This window comes from Loxodonta africana, chromosome 10, assembly GCF_030014295.1.
Source record: "Loxodonta africana isolate mLoxAfr1 chromosome 10, mLoxAfr1.hap2, whole genome shotgun sequence".
In the NCBI taxonomy this organism is placed as follows: domain Eukaryota; kingdom Metazoa; phylum Chordata; class Mammalia; order Proboscidea; family Elephantidae; genus Loxodonta; species Loxodonta africana.
The window spans coordinates 25,948,823-25,971,711 of record NC_087351.1 but is presented as its reverse complement, the minus strand read 5'-3'; the positions used below and the strand labels follow the sequence as shown (position 1 = coordinate 25,971,711).

The window sequence follows — 22,889 nt, the reverse complement described above, 5'->3', positions numbered from 1 at the left end:
TCACAAGCAATGGTTGAGAGACAGAGTAAAAAAAAAAAAAAAGTTTTTTGTTCTTTTTAAGTTTTCTGCTAAATCAATCTTAACATTAGACCAGTAATATCAGGTTCCACTCGGTTTTCTGACCCAATCAAACAGCTGTGCCAAGAAGGCCAAATTCTATCCTTCAACGGTATTGACCCAGAATGACTAGGTGACTAACTTCTTAGAAGCAAATGAGCTGCAATTATTTCCTATAATTAATTTGAATGGTTCTCTCATAAAATTGGTAGATAACATGAATTAACAAGTTATTCAATGGCCTGAAAAAAAAGAAGAAAATTGAACCCAATAGTACCAAAGAGTCTCTGTTCCACAGTCACACAATAGGAGTTGACTTTGTTCAAAAGTAACTGTGTTGGTGTGTTCTCTTTGAGGAAACCTAGGAAATGGATTTATTTAATCATTTTATAGTTATTGAAAGTTCTCTAAGTGAAAGCATTATGCTAACTCCCAATAACCTTTGTTAAAGTGAACTTCTCAGATAAAATGATGTCAAACTCATGATAAAGTTCTGTTTGAAACTTGTTGCCCAGGAAGAGGTTTCTGAGTGAGCCACTCTGAAGATTTCTCTTTCAGTAAAAGGAAAATAATGCCTGGTATTATTTTTTGGATTAAGCATAAAGCTGGTCACAAGACTCAAAGCTCACCTAGATGGATAATGAACTTCTCAGAAGCAGCTGTAACATCATGTGGTAAAGTATTCTCCTAAACCAGGTTTCGGATAATTATCTTTCTCACTTCAAGGATACTCTCCCTTAAGAGTGGACCAATGCTAATGTAACTGCCTATTCTGAAAACAATTACTGCCAAGAAGAGAACTAATCTACCAGATATTATTTTCTTCTGATATTATCAGAAGAAAGAAAGAGAGAAAAACTATTGAATGCATATATCATTCCCCAGGCTCTGGTAAATTGCAGAAGAATGTTGACAACCAGAGAGCTCATATACTTCCAGTGGGATTAAAAAATAATACAATGATTATGGAAACGGTTTAGCTTAATCTACTAAAGTTGAAGGTACACATACTCTATGATGCAGCCTACGGAAACACATGTATTTGTGGACTAGGAGAAATGAATTTTATATTAACAGTAGCGTTACTGCTAGCAGCCCAAATGGGGAATAATCAAAATACTCATCTATAGTAGGCTAGGTAAATAAAAAAAAAAAAAAAAGTGGTTTATTCATAAAATGTAATACTATAGAGTAATAAAAATGAATAAACTATAGCTATATGTAACAAACTTAATGTTCAGCTATCTACAAAATACTACATATAATATGGTTCCATTTTTATAAAGTACAAGAACAGGTACAACTAAATATTATTGTTTAGAGATGCATACTGTGGTGCAGTGGATTGCTTTTATGTGGCTTTTCTCACCATGGTCTTGTAACTCCCACCCAAGTGATTGGGGAGGACTGTGCAAATAGGGTAATTGTGGCCCACCAAGGGGATTAGTCAGTTTTGCCTTCCCACCGGGCTTGAAATGAGCCATCGCAGAGGTGGGAAGGAGGTGATCTCACCACCACCAAGGAAGAAGGACCAAGAGCATGCCCTTTGGACTCAGAATCCTGCACTTAGAAGCTCTTGGAACAAGGAGACAGAGAGAGAGAGACAGAGAGTCAAAGATACAGAGACAGAGAGACAAACAGAGAGAGAGAGAGAGCAGTAACACTGAAGACGGTGAGAAGCTATGGCAGAGAAATGGCAACAGGAGAGACTGGCAGGAGATGGTGTGGTAGCCCCTCACAGCTAGCTGAATGCCTTCGGGCAGGAGGCTTGCTTATGGAGTAGGGTGCCTCCAGGCACTTGATGGAGCTAGTTTGCCTACCCACGGAGCTGGAGTGCCTCTGAACACTTACCAGTAGAGCTAAAAGAGCTTTGTAAGAGTTGCCTGGGCAGGGGCAGGGGCAGAGGCTGAAGGCCAGAGAGAGGCATGCCTGTGAGCATGGCTAAGAAGAGTGCTGTCCTGACAGAAGAACTGTATCCTGAGTGTTCCTCAGCCTGAACTGTAACCTTTTACTTCCCTAGTAAACCCATAATTTTAAGTATTGTCTCTGAGTTGTGTGGCCATTGCAATGAATTATTGAATTCAGCAGAAAAGTAGAGAGTGCCATGGGTGGGATGGTTGGTGTCAGAAGTGGTAAAGATGGCAGAGAGAGGACGCATGTCTGAATTCTACCTCGTAGGAATCAGTCTTTGGTTATTGATCTTGATTCTCCTTCCCTCCTGTGAAGTTACAGGAGGTCAACAATACCCCCACTCCATTTTTACACGTAGTTAAGTTCTAAAATTAAAAATAAAAGCAAGGAAGTGACTACTATAATGGAAAGGGGAGGGTAATGATTCTAGAGTCAGAGGTGCAGAAGATAGTTATTGGGATGGACAATGAAGGAAGCTTCTAGATACAAATGATATTCTATTTCTTGAACATAGTGGTAGTTACAATGGAATTTTCTGCATAATGATTTATTAAGTTGTATATTTATATAATATGTATGTTTTCATACAGATCGCAATAAGAAAACTTCTCTGCCTACCACTAATATTCAGTAATTTCTGGTGTTTTCAGACCAATAAGTAACCCAGGGCAGTACAGTCATGTGCCATTTAACATCTACAATACATTCTGTGAAATAGGACATTATGTGATTTGGACATTGTGTGAACACGAGATTGGATACTGCTGACTAGGAGTCAAAGCATGCACTGTTCTATGGTAAAATTTTTATTTGTAAGTAGGGAAAGTTCAAATTAAAATAAAGATAGAAAATACAGTACATACACAAGCCAGTAACATAGGCATTTATTATGATTACCAAGACAGGTATTATAGGTTACATATGTACTGTACCTTCATATGCCTGGCATCACAATCACTTTATATAAGAGGCATGAGATACACGTGTTGCATGTGGGGAGCTGTTGCATTCACTACATCCAGTTACCTCCACTACATTCTGCTCTCCAATAGGGATTTCTGAATTCTGTTATAAACTTATGAGACCATGGATGTATATGTGGTTCAACATCTCCCAAACAGATGTTATGTGGCACATGACCATATTTCGAGAAGAGACATAGCTAATTATTGAATGTGTTTATTGCATTCCTCAGGATGGCTTAAATACATATTTGAGTCTCCATTTATCTACATTGTCATTCAGTATTTGCTGGTCTTTTTACAGCTAGCTCACAGACACATGAAAATCTTCAACACCCCCAATAACTCTATCACTGGCTTCATCCTCTTGGGCTTCCCTTGCCCCAGGGAGGGTCAGATCCTCCTCTTTGTGCTCTTTTTTATTGTCTACCTCCTAACCCTCATGGGGAATGGTTCCATCATCTGTGCTGTGCGCTGGGACCAGAGACTCCACACCCCCATGAACATCCTCCTCGCCAACTTCTCCTTCCTGGAGATCTGCTACGTCACTTCCACTGTCCCCAACATGTTGGCCAACTTCCTCTCTGAGACCAAAGTCATCTCTTTCTCTGGTTGTTTTCTCCAATTCTACTTTTTCTTCTCCCTGGGTTTTACAGAAAGCTTTTTCTTGGCGGTTATTGCATTTGATCGCTGTCTTGCAATCTGCCAGCCTCTACACTATCCAACCATTATGACTGGACATCTCTGCATCAATCTTGTGGTCAGCTGCTGGGTACTTGGTTTCCTCTGGTTCCTGTTTCCTATCATCATCATCTCCCAGATGTCCTTCTGTGGATCTAGGATCATTGACCACTTCCTGTGTGACCCAGGTCCTCTGCTAGCCCTCACTTGTACCAGAGCCCCTGCAATAGAGTTGACTAGCTCTGCCTTAAGTTCTATACTTTTGTTTATTCCCTTTCTCTTCATCATGGGATCCTACATGCTGGTCCTGAGAGCTGTGTTGAGAGTCCCTTCAGTAGCTGGACGAAGAAAAGCTTTCTCCACATGTGGGTCTCATCTGGCTGTGGTTTCACTTTTCTATGGCTCAGTGATGGTCATGTATGTGAGCCCAACATCAAAACGTGAGGCTGGAATGCAGAAGATTGTGACCCTGTTTTACTCTGTTGTGACCCCACTCATTAACCCTGTGATATACAGTCTGAAGAACAAAGATATGAAGCATGCAATGAAGAAATTCCTGGGAATATAAAAATGAAAGTCTTAGTTAAAAGGATATTGGAGCAGAGAATTTGTTGTTAACTTTTCTTGGTTAAAAAGAAAATTTACTGGTATCACTCAGAAAATTGTTCATATTGTTTTTGAATGTTACATACCATGGTGTTTTTTATATTTCCTAGAATTTATATGGCTACAAGGGATCTTGAAGATGTCCTCCAACTCCCTGATTTTACAAATGATAGGGATATAGATTGAAAAATTTGGTAAGTTAGATAAGGTCATAACCTCAGGGCAAAACCAAATTTTTCTATTATAAAATTTTTTATCTTTGCTCAACAACAAATTGTCTTTACTTTTCTGACTAAGCTTATATTTCTGTCCTCCAGATGATCTCTCATGTTTTCAGCAATTTGCATAAACAAAAGGTTAATATATTTGATAAACAGAACTATCTTGAGATCAATAAATACCACTGACACTATAGAAAGTACCAATTATGTGAAAAAAGTAAACAGCAAAGGTTTTTAAACATATGAAAAGACATTCAATTAGAGAAATACAAATAAAACTGTAATAAATATACCTCTCTTTTTCCTCTCAAATTGAAAAAGCTAAAAAATGATGTTGGGAAAAAAATGATACTCTTAGAGAATAAACTGGTAAGACTTCTCTGAAGGGCATTTTTCCAGTAACTATAAAAATTTAAAGGTCATTCTCTTAGCCCTAGCAATTCCACTCCTACATATTTATTTTACTGATATATTCACACATGAGAAAAATGGCATGTGCAGAAGAATATTCACTATAGCCTGTTTCTAACATCAAAAGATTAGAACAATCTAAATTCCCAGTAGTTAAAGACTGACTAAATAATTGGATTCCATTGAATGGAATACTACATAGCTTTTAAAAACAAGGCGGATATACATGCTTATTGGGGCCCTGATCTTGCAGTGGTTAGCATTTGCCTGCTAAACAAGAGACTAACAGTTTGAATCCACCAGTTGCTCCTTGGAAACCCTATGCAGGCAGTTCTACTCTGTCTTACAGGGTTACTATGAATCAGAATCGACTCAACGGCAATGGGCTTGGGTTTGTTTTTTTTTGGTATACAAGCCTATTATCATGAAACTATCTTAAACATGTATTGTTGTATGAAAAGCAAGATGGAGGAGCGCTGTATCTTTGGCTGTCTTTCATGTGAAGAAAACTCATATAGATACGTATATATTTATGTTTATAAATACCTGGTATATTTCTTGAGGAAAGAAGAAATGGGTAACAGTGATTTTTCTAGAAAAGAGAGTTGAGTTTCTGGGGACACGGAGAGAAGGAGCCTTGCTTTTACTGTATAAGCCTTTGTGTTACTTAAATACCTTTCTATGTGCATGTATTGCTTAACTTCCAAGAAAGTTTTAGAAACAAACTTTAAAGTCTATTTCATTATGAATTTAGCATCAGGGAAACATTTCTTCATAATTCCTTGATTCTTTGGAAACTAGAAAGAGGGCTGATTGTTGATAAAAAATGAAAAAGGAAACTGACAGCCACTTGGTATCATCTCTTCAAAGTCTTTGATTCTGTTGGCATATATACAAGAATATTCACCGTGGCCTGTTCCTAATATGAAAAGATTAGAACAACTTAAATTCCCATTAGTTAAAGACTGATTAAATTATTGCATTCCATTGAATGGAATACTATACAACAAAGTGGAAAATGTCTTCCTCTTCTGGGAGCCTGTGAGAGTAAATAAATTAAGAAAAATTGAAACTGGCTATATTTAATAATGATTTTATTATCTTCCTCTGTTACCACTTATTCATCAAAAAACCTTCATTATTCTAGGCACTGAGCTAAAACCAGAATCATATGCAAAATTGGACAAGACATATTTCCTTCCTTGTGGGGCTCACAAACCAGTGGTAAAAGGAGTGAGATGTGCTATAAACATGTTATATGTGGAGTGGTAATTATAATTTCTATTAGAGCTAGTGAACGAACACTACAGATAATAGCCACGAATACTGAGGGGTGATAAAACATGGCAGCTTCTGAAAAATGCATGTACCACCATTTAGAGGGCATTATCTATTTACAAGTACACCACGCTATACAGAATAGAGAAGTGTTCATAGAATTAGAGACTGTAAGGCATCTTGATTTACAATTAATCACCCTATTGACATTTTTCAGAGAAGATTTGTAAACAGCCAATAATTGCATGGAAAGATGCTGAACACTATATGTCATTACCAGTTACAAGTTACTGTCCAATCTACTCGGATCATGGTGACCCTGTGTGTATCAGAACAGAACTGTGCTCTATAGGGTTTTCAATGGCTGATTTTTCGGAAGTAGATAGCCTTTCTTCAGAGTCACCTCTGGGTGGACCCAAACCTCCAACCTTTTGGTTAGCAGCCAAGAGCATTAACTGTTTGTACCACTCAGGTGCTACTAATAAGTCATTAGGGAAAATGGAAATCAAAACCACAAGTGTTGGCGAGGATATGGAAAAATTAGAACCCTCGCGCATTGCTGGTGGAAAGTAAAACAGTTAACAGTTTATCAGTTCCTCCAAATGTTATCCATAGACTTACCATATGACCCAGCAATTCCACTCCTAGTTATATACTTGAAAGAATTGAAAATAGATACTCAAAAAAATACTTGTATTGGAATGTACGTACGTAACATTATTCATAATAGTCATAAGTTGGAAACAAACACCCACCAACAGATGGATGGATAAACAAAATGTGGTATATACATAAAATGGAATATTACTCAGCCATAAAAAGGAATGAAGCTCTGATACATGCTACAATGTGTATGAACCTCAAAAAAAAAAAAAAATTATTGCTAGGTGAAATAAGCCAGGCATAAAAGGTCACATAGTGTATGATTCCACTTATATAAAATATCCAGAATAGGAAAATCCATAGAGACAGAAGGCATATTGGTAGTTTCCAGGGGCTTGAGGGAAGGGAGAATAGGGAGGGACATGTTAATGGGTACAGGATTTCATTTTGGGATGATGAAACGTTTTGGAAGTAGGTATAGGTAATGAATGTACCAAATGCCACTGAAAAGCACACTTCCAAGTGGTTACCGTAGGCTGGACAAGTAGGGAGCTTACAGTTATTGCTTAATGAGTTTCTGTTTGGGGTAATGAAAAAGTTTTGGAAATAAATGGTGATAAAGTAATGAAAAACTTCAAGGTTCCAAAGCAAATGTCTAAAATCAAAATCATTCTTCTAGAGAAAGATGAGAATACAAGTAGACTTCTAAAAGCAAAATCATTCTTTCCATAGAAAGATCAGAATGCTTATCAGATTCTGTGCAAGATTCTTAAGTGCTTTGTTTCTACAGGAAAAAAAAAACCCCAAAAATTATTTTCACTATTGATAGCCCATGTTGAATACTAAGTTGAGCTGCTGAGTTTACATAAATTCATAATTAACAAATAGAGAAACAGGGGAGTTAGCTACAGGATGGTCTTTGCCTGCTATCACTAACAGTATATTACAATGCACAATTGTCTTGAATTTCATCCTTAAAAATAGTTGCCAAGAAATATGAAGAGAAACAAAGAATACTGTGTAGATAAAAATTATCAGCCATTCTGAAGATTCAGTTTTTGTGTTGCATCCCTTTTTATAACTATTTTTCCATTTGAAATGTGCACTTTTAAAGTAACCATTCCTGGAAATATAAACTCAAGTCGAAGGTTTATTGAAAGTTAATTGGACTGTGCAAGAGGTTTTATTTATCTAAACATTGTAAATGGTGACTAGGTACCTAAGTCAACACACAAAATCTTATTTAACCTATAATGTACCTTCTCATAATACTAATGTATTCCAAGATCTAATCACACCACCAGGAGGGGTAGGAAAGGCAAATAAAAAGGAAGAAACCTAGGCATAGTACACATAGCTACTCTTTCATGCAATTAACTTGTAGATCTGCTACACCAGAAGATATGAATTCAGAACTTTGGATATATCACCACACACAGATAAGGTGGAGGACTCTGCTTTCAATCATTCAGGGTGTTCTCTCATGCCTTGCAGAGGGTAAAAGGACTCTCTCCACAAATATGTGTCTGGAATATTGTGTACAAATAAGTAAATATGCCTGGCACGTCGAGGAGGGGGTATGCACTGGAAACTCTGAGGGGCAAGATTTGAAAGGTGGGTTAAGCTGCATTGCAGGGGCCTTACTGACCAAGCTAAGGGCTTTGAGTTTATGTTGAAGGCAGGGGAAACATCAAAGAGGCTTAAACAGGAAGTGAATGCGTAAGATGAAAAGTTGTTCAGTGTGTGCGAAGGGACAGGAGATGAATTATGCCGAAAGACCTACCCCTTTTGAGGGGATGAAGAAATCTCAGAGCCCAAACCCAGTTGCTGGTTCTCTGAGCATTGCTGTAGAATGACGCTGCTATGACCCTGTTGACCAAGGTTGTCCTCAGGTCTGGTAAATGTCCTATAAGAGGCAGTTTCTTTGGGGGACCTGTTGTGACTCAGTGGCTCTAACGCAGTGAGAGAGGGAAAGATCCCTGTGGAGGCCATCCTACTCCTGGGAAGTGAGTGATTCCTGCTAAAACTGCCCAACCCCTTGGCTGAGGTCCCAGTCAATCTCCTCTTTCTGGTAGGGAGAGGGGGATTTTTCCTCAGAACCCACAGTTGACATCACTTCTCAGAAGTCAAAACATAAACTCCTGCATACAGACATCTTATCCTGGGTTGTGTTCCACAGAATTTCGACTGGGCACATGGTGTATTCCGAACAGGTTTGATGATTGGCTCACAAATCTATTGATTGCATCTCTGGTCATCTCTGAGGGATTTAAACCCAGTAAAAAGTATTATTCTTCCACTACTGGGGAGAATAAAGGCAGAACCAAAGGCACAAGTGTCTCCAGAGAAGGTGGAGTGAACAAGGGAATAACTAGCGCAAAATTGCCTAATGGCCCTGTTCTTCTAGAGGCAATAAATGAATCCTCAAGGAGCAAAGGGTAGGCTCTTCTTATAACCCCTGGGTCCAACAGGAAATAACAACTCTCGGAGGTGGTTATCACAAAGACAGCTGCTCTGCTCTCAGAAAAGCCTGCAAGAAACTGACTGAGAAGCTTTGATTGAAATTCCCTTTTCTGCTTCAGGAGAGAAGGTGATGTAGTGATTGGGGGAGAAAACATATTAAAATATAGCTGAAGACCTAAGCCTCTGAGAAAATGTTCCTGTTAGCTCTGCTATGGCTTTACACAAAACATCCAATATTTATATGTCAGACATTGACAAGGTGTTTCCACATGCTCCTCATTCGGCAGTCTTCATCACAACCTTTTGAGAAAGGCATTATCATTTCCACTTTACATTTGAGGAACGAAGAGGCAAGAAATAATTGGCTTAAAAAGAAAAGAAATAATTGGCTTGCAGAATTTCCCACACATAGCAATGTTAGTGCTGGAACCCAAACCCTGTTTCCAACTTCAAATAAAGTGCTTATTCCAGTACACCACAGCTACGGCTTATCAGCAATGAATGAGTAAACATATTTCCAAGGACTTTCAAAAAAAGAGTTTATATTACGGCATAAAGGGCTACACATCACTTACTGGTGGGCAGGCAGTTTACAAATATTACTCATTTAACCCTCCAAACACCCGGTGTGGTCAGTACTTTTATTCTCTGCATTTTACAGAAGAGGAAAGCAAAGCATAGAGAGGTCAATAACATATCTAATATCCCACAGCTAGAAAGTGGTGGAGGATTTGAACTCAGATGATCCAGCTCTGGAAGCAGTGTTCCTTCACAGAGGTACCATCGAGGCATAGGATTATGCTGACAGGACAATTGTCTGAACTGGCTCCTGAGAGAAGCTTACTAGTGAGGATGACAAGACTTTCACTTGCCTGCAGCTTCTGGACCTAGCTTCAGGGAAAAAGAAATTTCAGGGAAATGTCCTCTCTTACCTTGCATGTAACACATACAGCATGTACAGCATCCCGACTTCTGGGTGCTAATTTAACAAGTAAAAAAGTGAAGTTTGTTTTGTGGGTTTTATTCATTTCCTCGGTTCAAGCAGCCTATGTTCATAGACACGGCCTTGAGGCCCCTGTACACATGTTCCCACTACCTGGACAGCAGCTCCTTCTGCTGCCAAGTCAGAGGGAACTGCCAACTTTGACAGACCAGCGAACACAATGGCTGCTTTCTATGCGCAGGAGCCAACTAAGGAGGGTTGAGTAACTCTTCCATTAGCATTGGCTTAAGGATATACCAGACACATTTTATGCCCTGGACCTCAGAGGTAAGGTGTTATTTCAGTTCTAAATGCATTTAGTGTCAAGGTGGGTCCCTTTTGAAATTTGTGAAGCTCAGCACACCAGAGTTGGACCCTCATTGTCCGGAGGGTTGAGCATTCTATTAGCTGATGCTTCCTGGATGTGTTAGTTTTGTAAAATTTTGTCTTTTTTTCCCCTTATTTCTGAGATAAGCCTTTCAAGCATAATTATGGCTTCCCTTTGTGATAGTTAGTGGGCCCTGATGATTTTGTTTTGATTTTCCCATGTCATATTTGGAAAACTAGAAGTTCCCCATGTAACCTAGTGGAAAGCTGCCCACAATAAATCACTTATATAGTTCACTTTGGTATATTGTCACACCACAGATTGGTGGCATCACAGTGCCAGTTGCCTCATTGGTGGCCTGTATTACCAGATCATATTTCTCCACATTACCAACCAAAAATTTAAAGGCACTCAATTAGTACGCATGCATTCCAATACAGAAAACATGCCATCAAAAAAAAAAAAAAATTAAGGAGAAAAAAAAAACATAATAACTAGAGGGGTAACAAAATAGCCTAGTGGAAACATCTTTGCTTTTACCCATACTTAATTTTATTAGATTTAGTATAACCTATTTTTACACATTTCCCATTTTCCAGGACAGTCAGGCTTATATGTAGAGAACAATCCTAAAAGAGAGCTGTCCTGAATCCTGAATCTTGATATATAATTAATGCAATATCCAGCAAAGGTTTTCATTCCAGGATTATACCATATAAATCGATCACTTCTGGATTTGCAAGTCTAGCTGTCATGTGTATCTTGGGCAATCCTGGAAGAGCAATAAACATCTCAGAAGTGACAGGATTAAGAATGATGTACTCCAACTTCCATTTTAGATGCAAGAAAAAAAAAAAAAAAACTCAGGACCTCAGAAGCCCTGGTGGTATAGTAGTTAAGCACTCCGCTGTTGACTGAAAGGTCAGCAGTTGAAAGCCACCAGCTACTCCATGGGAGAAAAGACCTGGTGATCTGCTCCCATGAAGATTGCAGCCTAAGAAGCCCTATGGGGCAGTTCTACTCTATCATATAGGGTTGCTATGAGTCAGAATAGACTCGGCAGACCACAACCACAAACCATAGAACAAGTTAGTTAAAAACAAAAAACTAGGCCCTAGTTTTCCCACTCTCCCAGCCTGCCTCACACCTCTTTCTAGTGTTATGGATGGGACTGTAATTAACTTTAGCAGCTGGAGGGGTAATCAGCTAAAAAAGTGTAGCTTTTATTGCCAAGACCAGTCAGTCTCGCATAACGCCCTTTCAGATGAATTCTCTGAAACCTGTATCAACACTCTAGTATCTTCAGGTAAACAGCATTTCTTAGATGTTTCATTCCCACAAGCTTTACTCATGTGTTTTTTAAGATTCACGTGGTGTAAAAATCACTTTTATATGAATAATATTGCTTTAAGGTTTGGAACATGTTTATTTCAAAATATCCCCTTTTTATAGATGGAAACTGGCTTTTATTTTCTTCACTATAATTCATGCATTTTCCAAAGTTCCTACAATTAACATATTTTACAATTAGAATTTTTTTTATTTTATTATTTTTTATTGAATTTTAGATGAAGGTTTAGAGAACAAACTAGTTTCTCATCAAACAATTACTATACACATAATTGTATGACATTGGTTAACAACTCCACGGCATGTCAACACTCTCCCTTCTCAACCCTGGCTTCCCTGTTACCACATTTTCTGTTCCCTCCTGCCTTCCAGTCCCTGCCACAGGGCTGTGTGCCCGTTTAGTCTTGTTTTGTCCCATGGACCTGTTCAATCTTGGCTGAAGGGTAAACCTCAGGAGTGGCCTCATTACTGAGCTGAAAGAGTGTCCCGGGACCATACTATCAGGGTTTCTCCAGTCTCTGTCAGGTCTTTTTTTTTTTGAGTTAGAATTTTGTTCTACATTTTTCTCCAGCTCTGTCCGGGACACTTTACTGTGATCCCTGTCAGAGCAGTCAGTGGTGATAGCCAGGCACCATCTTGTTGTACTGAACTCATTCTGGTGGAAGCCATGGTAAATGTGGTCCATCAGGTCTTTGGGCTAATCTTTCCCTTGTGTCTTTAGTTTTCTTCATTCTTCCCTGATCCCCAAGGGGTGAGACCAGTGGAGTATCCTAGATGGCCACTCACAGGCTTTTAAGACCCCAGATGCTACTCATCAGAGTAGAATGTAGAACATTTTCTTTACAAACTCTTAGGCCAATTGAGCTAGAAGTTCCCTGAGACCATGGTCCCCACAGCCCTCAGCCCAGCAATTCATTCCCTCAGGGAGTTTGGATGTGTCTGTGGAGATACCATGGCCTTGCCTTGTACAGGTTGTTCTGGCTTCCCCAGCATTGTGTACTGTCTTACCTTTCACCAAAGTTACGGCCCATCTTTTGTCTATTAAGTGTTTTTCGATTCCCACCCCTTACCTCCCTCGTAACCATCAAATATTGTTTCTTTTTGTCTGTAAACATTTTCATGAGTTTTTATAGCAGTGATCTCATACAATATTTGTCCTTTTGTGAATGACTTATTTCATTCAATATAATGTCCCGTGCTGAGTTCCTTTTGTTTGTGGATTTCTTTTGTTTTTGTAGATTTTGTTTTTATTGAGACTATGTTTTTCTTCTTTATTTTGGTGAGTAGTCTGTTAACTTTTTATGGTTACCTTGAAATTTATCCTTACCTTCCTAGGTTTGAACGAGTCTACTATTACTTGATATCACCTTGCCTTCCTCTCCATTAGAGAGTTCTATACCTATACCGTTTATTCCCTCTTTTATTGTTATGACATTGTTGTCATTTACAGATTAACTTCTCTGGTTCCCTGTTGCAATTATTTTGGTTTTGTATAGTCCTTGAGAGTTCATTTCCTAGATTGGTATCTAGCTGGTGCAATCTTGCATCCTAGATTCAGGCTGTGGTCTCATGTTGTTTGTTCTCAGACTGAAGGACTCCCTTTAATAATTATTTTAAGTTTGGTTTGGTTTTTACATATTCCCTTAATTTCTGTTTATCTGAAAATGTCCAAATTTCACCATCATATTTGAATGAAAGTTTTGCAGGATATATTATTCTTGGTTGGCAATTAATTTCTTTCAAGGTTTTATATATGCCATCCCATTGCCCTCTTGCCTGCATGGTTTCTGACAAATAATCAAAGTTTGGTCTTAGTGTTTCTCCTCTGTGTGTGACTTTTTGTTTTTCTTGAGCTTCTTGCAGGATTTTTTCTTTGTGTTTGATTTTCATGAGTGTGATTATGATATGCCTTGGTGTTTTTCTTTTGGGGTCTGTCCTACGTAGGGTTTGTTGACCTTCCTGGATGGCCAGCTTTTCATCATTCATATTAGGGGCGTTTTCTGTCGGCAATTCTTCAATGATCCTCTCTGTGTTTTCTGTTTTCTCTCCTGGCTCTTGAACTCCGATCACTCACATATTTTTGCTTTTGATTTTATCCCACATAATTCCCAAGGTTTCTTCATTTTTCTGTGTTCTTTTTTCAGATTTTTCCTCAAAGCTGTATCCAGTTTTGCTGATTCTGTCTTCCATCATTTCAAATCTGCTCTTCAGCCCTTCTATTATACTGTGCATTTCTGAAATCTTGTTGTTTATCTTTTGGATTTCTAATTGCTGTTTTGGTATGATTTCTAGTTGTGAATTTATTTTGGCATTTTGTTCCTGTATTACTTTACTGAATTGTTCCAATTTTTTTTTTATCTGTATATTCCATGAATTTGTCTGCCTTTCCCAAAAATTTGTCTGTTTTTTTCTTAATTTTTGCTTCAACTCTTGGATTTCTCTGAATACTAGAGAATTCAATTCTCTGTCAGGTAGTTCTAGTGCCTTTTCTTCTACTTGAAAGTTATCTGGTGTTTAATTTTGGATGCCTACTGGACCCATCCTGTCCTGTTTTTTAAATATGTTTTGATATTGTCTGCTGTCTTTGGGACACTCAGTAGTTATTTTCTTCATTTCTTGATTGTAGATTTACTTGTTTTGTCCTGCTTTTTTGTTTTATTTGGTTATGTCTGAGCAGATGGGCTGCGCATTCTTTGTTGTTTGCTGGTCTGTAGTCATGATACTTTTCACCTCCTGTTCTAATGGGCAGGGACAGTCATTCAGCTATGGTGCAGTGGGGCAGGCCCAGATGAAGGGGAGGGGCTAGGAGGGGTTGTTTGTGGCACATACTAGGGCCGAAAGGGTGGGCCAGGAATCAGTGTTGGGCAGGTTCCAGTAGGCTGTGCCTGTGTTGCTTGGGAGTGTGATGTTCAGTGCATGGTGCAGGTAGGCAGGAAAGAGGGTGGAGGTGGTGATGTGCAGAGCTAACAGGGGTGTGGGAAAGAGGAGAGAGGAGAGAAAAATAGGAGCTGAAAACAAACAAGCAAATAAAGAAAGACAGGAAAAAAAAGAGTGCTAAGGGAGCTTCCCATTGGAGTGGAGAGATGAGAAACTGAGAAATGGAGAAAACCAAAAAGAAAAATTAAAAATGGAAAAAGAAAGAAAAAAATAACTTGATAAAAATTTGGAAAAGAAAAAAAGAAAAGGCCCCGGAGGTGCTGGAGTCCCACTGCTGGGGCTGCTAAGATTGCAGAAGTGGCTCCCAGGCTGCGTAGTACAGTCTGGCTACAGGGGGTATAGATGTCACATAGCACCAGGTATTCAGGAGACAGGAAAATAAGATAAGTGTAGAGAGATGAGACCTGAGAAATGAAGGCAGACAGAAAGGGAAAAAGAGGGAGAAAAAAAAAGAAAGAAAAAAAAGAAATGCCCCCAGGGATCCCACCTATGTCCATGCTCAGATTGGGAGAGTGGCTCCTAAGCCTTGCAGTGCAGCCTGGCTAGATGGGGCTCCCAAGCTGCAAAAAAGAAAAAGAAAACAACAAACAAAATAGATCAAAGCAAAAAACAAGGAGAAAAAAAGCCCCAGGGATCCCACCAGCATGGCGTCACAGGCCAGGTGAGTGGTTTCGCAGTTGAGCGTGGCTTCACAGCTTTTCAAGGAGAAGCAAAGATGGCACACGGAGCCAGGTGCTCCAGAGAAAGGAGGAAAAGGTGGTAGGAGGCACAGAAGATACCAAAGGAGACGGAAAGAACCAACATCAGCTCAGGGGCTATGGGACTGTGGACAGGGCGAGTCCAAGCCGCCTGAGGCCAAAGCAGTGCCTCCAGGCTAAGAGACTGCTGCTGGCTGGAAGCAGAGGAGGCCGAAGGCGGGAGGAAAAAAAAAAAAAAAGAAGGGCAGAACTAGAAAAGCGTATATCCTTGCTTGTTACCAGGTGATCTGTCTCCTGCTGGGAATATCATGAAGCTGCTTTTCCATACTTCTGTTACCGGGATCTCCAACGTGGGCGGGGCGAATCAAAGCAGCACGAGTGCTGCACTTCACTGAAGGAAGAGCCACTGCAGCCAGCCTGGAAGCTCAGAGGTAGAGAGAGAAAGGGGAGAGAATGGGGGGGTGGGAAAGCGTGTATAGCCCGTTACTGGATGCTCTGTCTCCTCCTGGGAGTTCTGCGAAGCTGCTTCCCCATGTTCCCTGTCTGCTAATCCTGTACAGGAGTCCAAGATGCCGGATCCGTGCTACATTAGCTGTGGGGCCTTCCAAAGGTATCTCTCCTTGCTCTCCGTCTTCTGTCAGTTTCTTATCCCATTGGGTGCTTGGCTGAGTCCTCTCTTCATTTGGCACTTAAGGTTCCAGGAATGACGTTTATCTCTGTTTTACTCAGTTTTTTGGATCTTTGCTGTGGAGGGATGGCATGGTGCTTTTATGTATGGTGTTACGTGGCTGGAAGTCCATAGAAAAAAAATTTTTTTTGAAAAAAGAGTAGAACTATCCAGTTATAAAACAATATTTACTAAACACCTGCTTCGTGCTATATTCTATAATAAAACAGTGAAAGCAATAGATAAGGGCATTGCCCTCATTCAAGTGTCAGACAGACAATAAGCAGAGAAACAAAATAATTTGATATTTATGAGTACTAGGAAGAAAATAAGGTGCCTTGGTGGTGCAATGATTAAGGGCTCAGCTGCTAACCAAAATGTTGGCAGTTTAAACCCAGTGGCTCCACAGGAGAAAGACCTAGCAATCTGCTCCCACAGAGATTAGTCTAGAAAACCCTTTGGGGAAGTTCTACTCTGTCACAGGGGGTCACTATGAGTCAAAATTGACTCAATGGCATCTAATAACCACAACAACATCAGGAAGAAAATAAATAAAAGTTATGGGTAGAGAATGGCAGGAAAGATTACACATGGCATGCAAAGAAGGCATCCCTGAGGATATAATGCTTAGGTTGAAAACTGAAGAATAAGAACTCCAAAAGGGAGTTGCAGGCAAAGAGAACACCTAGAGCAAAGAACCTGGTCAAAGAAGGACTTCGCTTATTCTAAAAGAAAAGCCAGTTGTCATGAGCCAACTCCAACTTACAGCGACCTCATGTGTGTCAGAGTAGACCTGTACTCCACAGGGTTTTCAATGGCTGATTTTTCAGATCACCGGGACTTTCTACCATGGTGTCTCTGGGTGGACTTTAACCTACAACCTTTTGGTTTTCAGTCAAGCACGTTAACCACTTGCACCACCCAGGCACTCGGGACTGAAAGAAGGCCCCTGTAACTGAAGAAGTGGAAAGGGGTGAGATAGATGGTAAAATAGGCAGAGGCCAGATCCTTCAAGGGCCCATTAACCATAAAATTGAGCTTTTGTTTTATGTCATTCTAGGTTTAAAGAGAAGTTACTGAGTAGTTTTTTTCCCTAAGTTTTATTTCTTTTATTGTTATTGTTGAGAATGTTACTGAATATTTTTATGAGAAGTAATGACATGATCTGATGTACATGATTCAAAGGCTTGGCTGCTGCATAGAGAATGGATTGTACAGCAAGTCCTTCAGGAGGCCTTTGTAGTGATCCAGAGAAACAATAATGAACTAGGGGGTTGCAGGGAAGAGAGAGAAACAAGGCATCAAGACGTATTTTAGAAATAAAGACGCTAGGAGCTGCAGCTAAATTGAGTATGAAGGATAACAGAAAGGGAGGAGATGGGACATTAAAACGAACAGAAGGAAAAAAATAAAGACCTCAACCATCCATACTTCCAGTAATGGGATGGCCAAATAGGTGATTGCCTATAAATTATCATTTGAGGAAAATCCACAGAACTGTCTGGAGGAAAAAAAAAAAAAAAACACTATTAGCAACAGATTTCTTGAATTGATCATTAGCACTGAATTATATTGTTTTTGTTAGGTGCCATCCAGTCAGTACTGACTCATTGCAATCCTATGTACAACAAAACGAAACACTGCCTGGTCCTGCACTCTAAGATAATATTAACACTCAAGATTAATATTATGAACTTAGAGTCTTGATAAAATTTTTGTTTTGTTGTAACTTCTGAGACTAGATACCTTGAGTTCCTCAGTTATGTCAAGTTTTACTTTGTGTCACTTCTGTCACTTTTGAGTCAGTGTGCCATGTAACTAATGACCACAACGTTATTTTTAAAAACATTCTACAAAAAGACAAGGACAAAGAAAATAAAGACTTAAGTATCAATTGCTACATGTGGGGGTGTTCCTGATCCTAAATGAAGATACTACAGAGTCATTTTGAAAATAAGAGATTTTTTGTGAAATCTGCTTTCAGCTGTCCTTCATGAATATACACTTGTTTGAGACTTAATATGATCCCCTAAACAGATGTATTTAAAGACCAAGTGAAAACATATAGAAGAGGTAGTTCATAGAGCATCCAACTTCTCCTCCCTCACTGACCCAGGTGGAGATCAAAAAAGCCCTGGGGTAATATAAACTAAGGTGAGATGGTTAGAACCTTGGGAGACTTTTTTTTTTTTTTAATAACTTTTATTAAGCTTCAAATGAATGTTTACAAATCCAATCAGTCTGTCACATATAAGTTTACATACACCTCACTCCCTACTCCCACCTGCTCTCCCCCTCTTGAGTCAGCCCTTTCAGTCTCTCCTTTCTTCACAATTTTGCCGGCTTCCCTCTCTCTCTATCCTCCCATCCCCCCTCCAGACAAGAGTTGCCAACACAATCTCAAGTGTCCACCTGATATAATTAGCTCACTCTTCATCAGCGTCTCTCTCCCACCCGCTGACCAGTCCCTTTCATTTCTGATGAGTTGTCTTCGGGGATGGTTCCTGTCCTGTGTCAACTGAAGGTCTGGGGAGCATGGCCGCCGGGATTCCTCCAGTCTCAGTCAGACCGTTAAGTTTGGTCTTTTTATGAGAATTTGGGGTCTGTATCCCACTGATCTCCTGCTCCCTCAGGGGTCCTCTGCTGTGCTCCCTGTCAGGGCAGTCATCGATTGTGGCCGGGCACCAACTAGTTCTTCTGGTCTCAGGATGATGTGGGTCTCTGGTTCATGTGGCCCTTTCTGTCTCTTGGGCTCTTAGTTGTCGTGTGGCCTTGGTGTTCTTCATTTTTCTTTGCTCCAGGTGGGTTGAGACCAATTGCTGCGTCTTAGATGGCCGCTTGTTAGCATTTAAGACCCCAGACGCCACATTTCAAAGTAGGATGCAGAATGATTTCATAATAGAATTATTTTGCCAATTGACTTAGAAGTAAGTCCCCGCAAACCATGTTCCCCAGACCCCCGCACTTGCTCCGCTGACCTTTGAAGCATTCATTTTATCCCGGAAACTTCTTTGCTTTTGGTCCAGTCCAATTGAGCTGACCTTCCATGTATTGAGTGTTGTCTTTCCCTTCACCTAAAGCAGTTCTTATCTACTGATTAATCAATAAAAAACCCTCTCCCACCCTCCCTCCCTCCCCCCCTCATAATCACAAAAGTATGTGTTCTTCTCAGATTTACTATTTCTCAAGATCTTATAATAGTGGTCTTATACAATATTTGTCCTTTTGCCTCTGACTAATTTCGCTCAGCATAATGCCTTCCAGGTTCCTCCATGTTATAAAATGTTTCAGAGATTCCTCACTGTTCTTTATCGATGCGTAGTATTCCATTGTGTGAATATACCACAATTTATTTACCCATTCATCCGTTGATGGACACCTTGGTTGCTTCCAACTTTTTGCTATTGTAAACAGAGCTGCGATAAACATGGGTGTGCATGTATGTGTTTGTATGAAGGCTCTTGTATCTCTAGGGTATATTCCTAGGAGTGGGATTTCTGGGTTGTATGGTAGTTCTATTTCTAACTGTTTAAGATAACGCCAGATAGATTTCCCAAGTGGTTGTACCATTTTACATTCCCACCAGCAGTGTATGAGCGTTCCAATCTCTCCGCAGCCTCTCCAACATTTATTATTTTGTGTTTTTTGGATTAATGCCAGCCTTGCTGGTGTGAGATGGAATCTCATCGTAGTTTTAATTTGCATTTCTCTAATGGCTAATGATCGAGAGCATTTTCTCATGTATCTGTTGGCTGCCTGAATATCTTCTTTAGTGAAATGTGTGTTCATATCCTTTGCCCACTTCTTGATTGGGTTGTTTGTCTTTTTGTGGTTGAGTTTTGACAGAATCATGTAGATTTTAGACATCAGGCGCTGGTCGGAGATGTCATAGCTGAAAATTCTTTCCCAGTCTGTAGGTGGTCTTTTTACTCTTTTGGAGAAGTCTTTAGATGAGCATAGGTGTTTGATTTTTAGGAGCTCCCAGTTATCGGGTTTCTCTTCATCATTTTTGGTAATGTTTTGTATTCTGTTTATACCTTGTATTAGGGCTCCTAGGGTTGTCCCAATTTTTTCTTCCATGATCTTTATCATTTTAGTCTTTATGTTTAGGTCTTTGATCCACTTGGAGTTAGTTTTTGTGCATGGTGTGAGGTATGGGTCCTGTTTTATTTTTTTGCAAATGGATATCCAGTTATGCCAGCACCATTTGTTAAAAAGGCTATCTTTTCCCCAATTAATTGACACTGGTCCTTTGTCAAATATCAGCTGCTCATACGTGGATGGATCTATGTCTGGGTTCTCAATTCTGTTCCATTGGTCTATGTGTCTGTTGTTGTACCAATACCAGGCTGTTTTGACTACTGTGGCTGTATAATAGCTTCTGAAGTCAGGTAAGGTGAGGCCTCCCACTTTCTTCTTCTTTTTCAGTAGTGCTTTGCTTATCCGGGGCTTCTTTCCCTTCCATATGAAATTGGTGATTTGTTTCTCTATCCCCTTAAAATATGACATTGGAATTTGGATCGGAAGTGCGTTAAATGTATAGATGGCTTTTGGTAGAATAGACATTTTTACTATGTTGAGTCTTCCTATCCATGAGCAGGGTATGTTTTTCCACTTAACTATGTCCTTTTGAATTTCTTGTAGTAGAGCTTTGTAGTTTTCTTTGTATAGGTCTTTTACATCCTTGGTAAGATTTATTCCTAAGTATCTTATCTTCTTGGGGGCTACTGTGAATGGTATTGATTTGGTTATTTCCTCTTCGGTGTTCTTTTTGTTGATGTAGAGGAATCCAAGTGATTTTTGTATGTTTATTTTATAACCTGAGACTCTGCCAAACTCTTCTATTAGTTTCAGTAGTTTTCTGGAGGATTCCTTAGGGTTTTCTGTGTATATGATCATGTCATCTGCAAATAGTGATAACTTTACTTCTTCCTTGCCAATCCGGATACCTTTTATTTCTTTGTCTAGCCTAACTGCCCTGGCTAAGACTTCCAACACGATGTTGAATAAGAGCGGTGATAAAGGGCATCCTTGTCTGGTTCCCGTTCTCAAGGGAAATGCTTTCAGGTTCTCTCCATTTACAGTGATATTGGCTGTTGGCTTTGCATAGAGGCCCTTTATTATGTTGAGGAATTTTCCTTCAATTCCTATTTTGGTAAGAGTTTTTATCATGAATGTGTGTTGGACTTTGTCAAATGCCTTTTCTGCATCAATTGATAAGATCGCGTGGTTTTTGTCTTTTGTTTTATTTATGTGATGGATTACATTAATGGTTTTTCTGATATTAAACCAGCCTTGCATACCTGGTATAAATCCCACTTGATCAGGGTGAATTATTTTTTTGATGTGTTGTTGGATTCTATTGGCTAGAATTTTGTTGAGGATTTTTGCATCTATGTTCATGAGGGATATAGGTCTATAATTTTCTTTTTTTGTAATGTCTTTACCTGGTTTTGGTATCAGGGAGATGGTGGCTTCATAGAATGAGTTGGGTAGTATTCCGTCATTTTCTATGCTTTGGAATACCTTCAGAAGTAGTGGTGTTAACTCTTCTCTGAAAGTTTCGTAGAACTCTGCAGTGAAGCCGTCCGGGCCAGGGCTTTTTTTTGTTGGGAGTTTTTTGATTACCGTTTCAATCTCTTTTTTTGTTATGGGTCTATTTAGTTGTTCTACTTCTGAATGTGTTAGTTTAGGTAGGTAGTGTTTTTCCAGGAATTCATCCATTTCTTCTAGGTTTTCAAATTTGTTAGAGTACAATTTTTCATAATAATCTGAAATAATTCTTTTAATTTCATTTGGTTCTGTTGTGATGTCGTCCTTTTCATTTCTTATTCGGGTTATTTGTTTCCTTTCCTGTATTTCTTTAGTCAGTCTAGCCAATGGTTTATCAATTTTGTTAATTTTTTCAAAGAACCAGCTTTTGGCTTTGTTAATTCTTTCAATTGTTTTTCTGTTCTCTAATTCATTTAGTTCAGCTCTAATTTTTATTATTTGTTTTCTTCTGGTGCCTGACGGGTTCTTTTGTTGCTCAGTTTCTATTTGTTCAAGTTGTAGGGACAGTTCTCTGCTTTTGGCTCTTTCTTCTTTTTGTATGTGTGCATTTATTGATATAAATTGACCTCTGAGCACGGCTTTTGCTGTGTCCCAGAGGTTTTGATAGGAAGTATTTTCATTCTCGTTGCTTTCTATGAATTTCCTTATTCCCTCCTTGATGTCTTCTATAACCCAGTCTTTTTTCAGGAGGGTGTTGTTCATTTTCCAAGTATTTGATTTCTTTTCCCTAGTTTTTCTGTTATTGATCTCTAGTTTTATTGCCTTGTGGTCTGAGAAGATGCTTCGTAATATTTCGATGTTTTGGACTCTGCAAAGGTTTGTTTTATGACCTAATATGTGGTCTATTCTAGAGAATGTTCCATGTGCGCTAGAAAAAAAAGTATGTTTTGCAGCAGTTGGGTGGAGAGTTCTGTATAAGTCAATGAGGTCAAGTTGGTTGATTGTTGTAATTAGATCTTCCGTGTCTCTATTGAGCTTCTTACTGGATGTCCTGTCCTTCTCCGAAAGTGGTGTGTTGAAGTCTCCTACTATAATTGTGGAGGTATCTCTCTCGCTTTTCAATTCTGTTAAAATTTGATTTATGTATCTTGTAGCCCTGTCATTGGGTGCATAAATATTTAATAGGGTTATGTCTTCCTGATCAATTGTCCCTTTTATCATTATATAGTGTCCTTCTTTAT

The 22,889-nt window shown here is 39.3% G+C and overlaps 1 protein-coding gene across 1 annotated transcript; it reads left to right on the top strand.

The window, feature by feature from the left end:
* The first annotated feature begins 3,127 nt into the window (after positions 1-3,127).
* LOC135232519 (olfactory receptor 11G2-like) lies at positions 3,128-4,179 on the top strand. The gene has a single exon (XM_064291899.1). It carries the CDS (start codon positions 3,142-3,144, stop codon positions 4,177-4,179), a length of 1,038 nt encoding a protein of 345 aa, XP_064147969.1. The 5' UTR covers positions 3,128-3,141.
* The last annotated feature ends 18,710 nt before the right edge of the window (positions 4,180-22,889 follow it).

What these genes read in the sequence shown, in the direction of transcription:
- LOC135232519 (XM_064291899.1), top strand. Translation starts at nt 3,142, where the DNA reads ATGTGTTTATTGCATTCCTCAGGATGGCTTAAATACATATTTGAGTCT.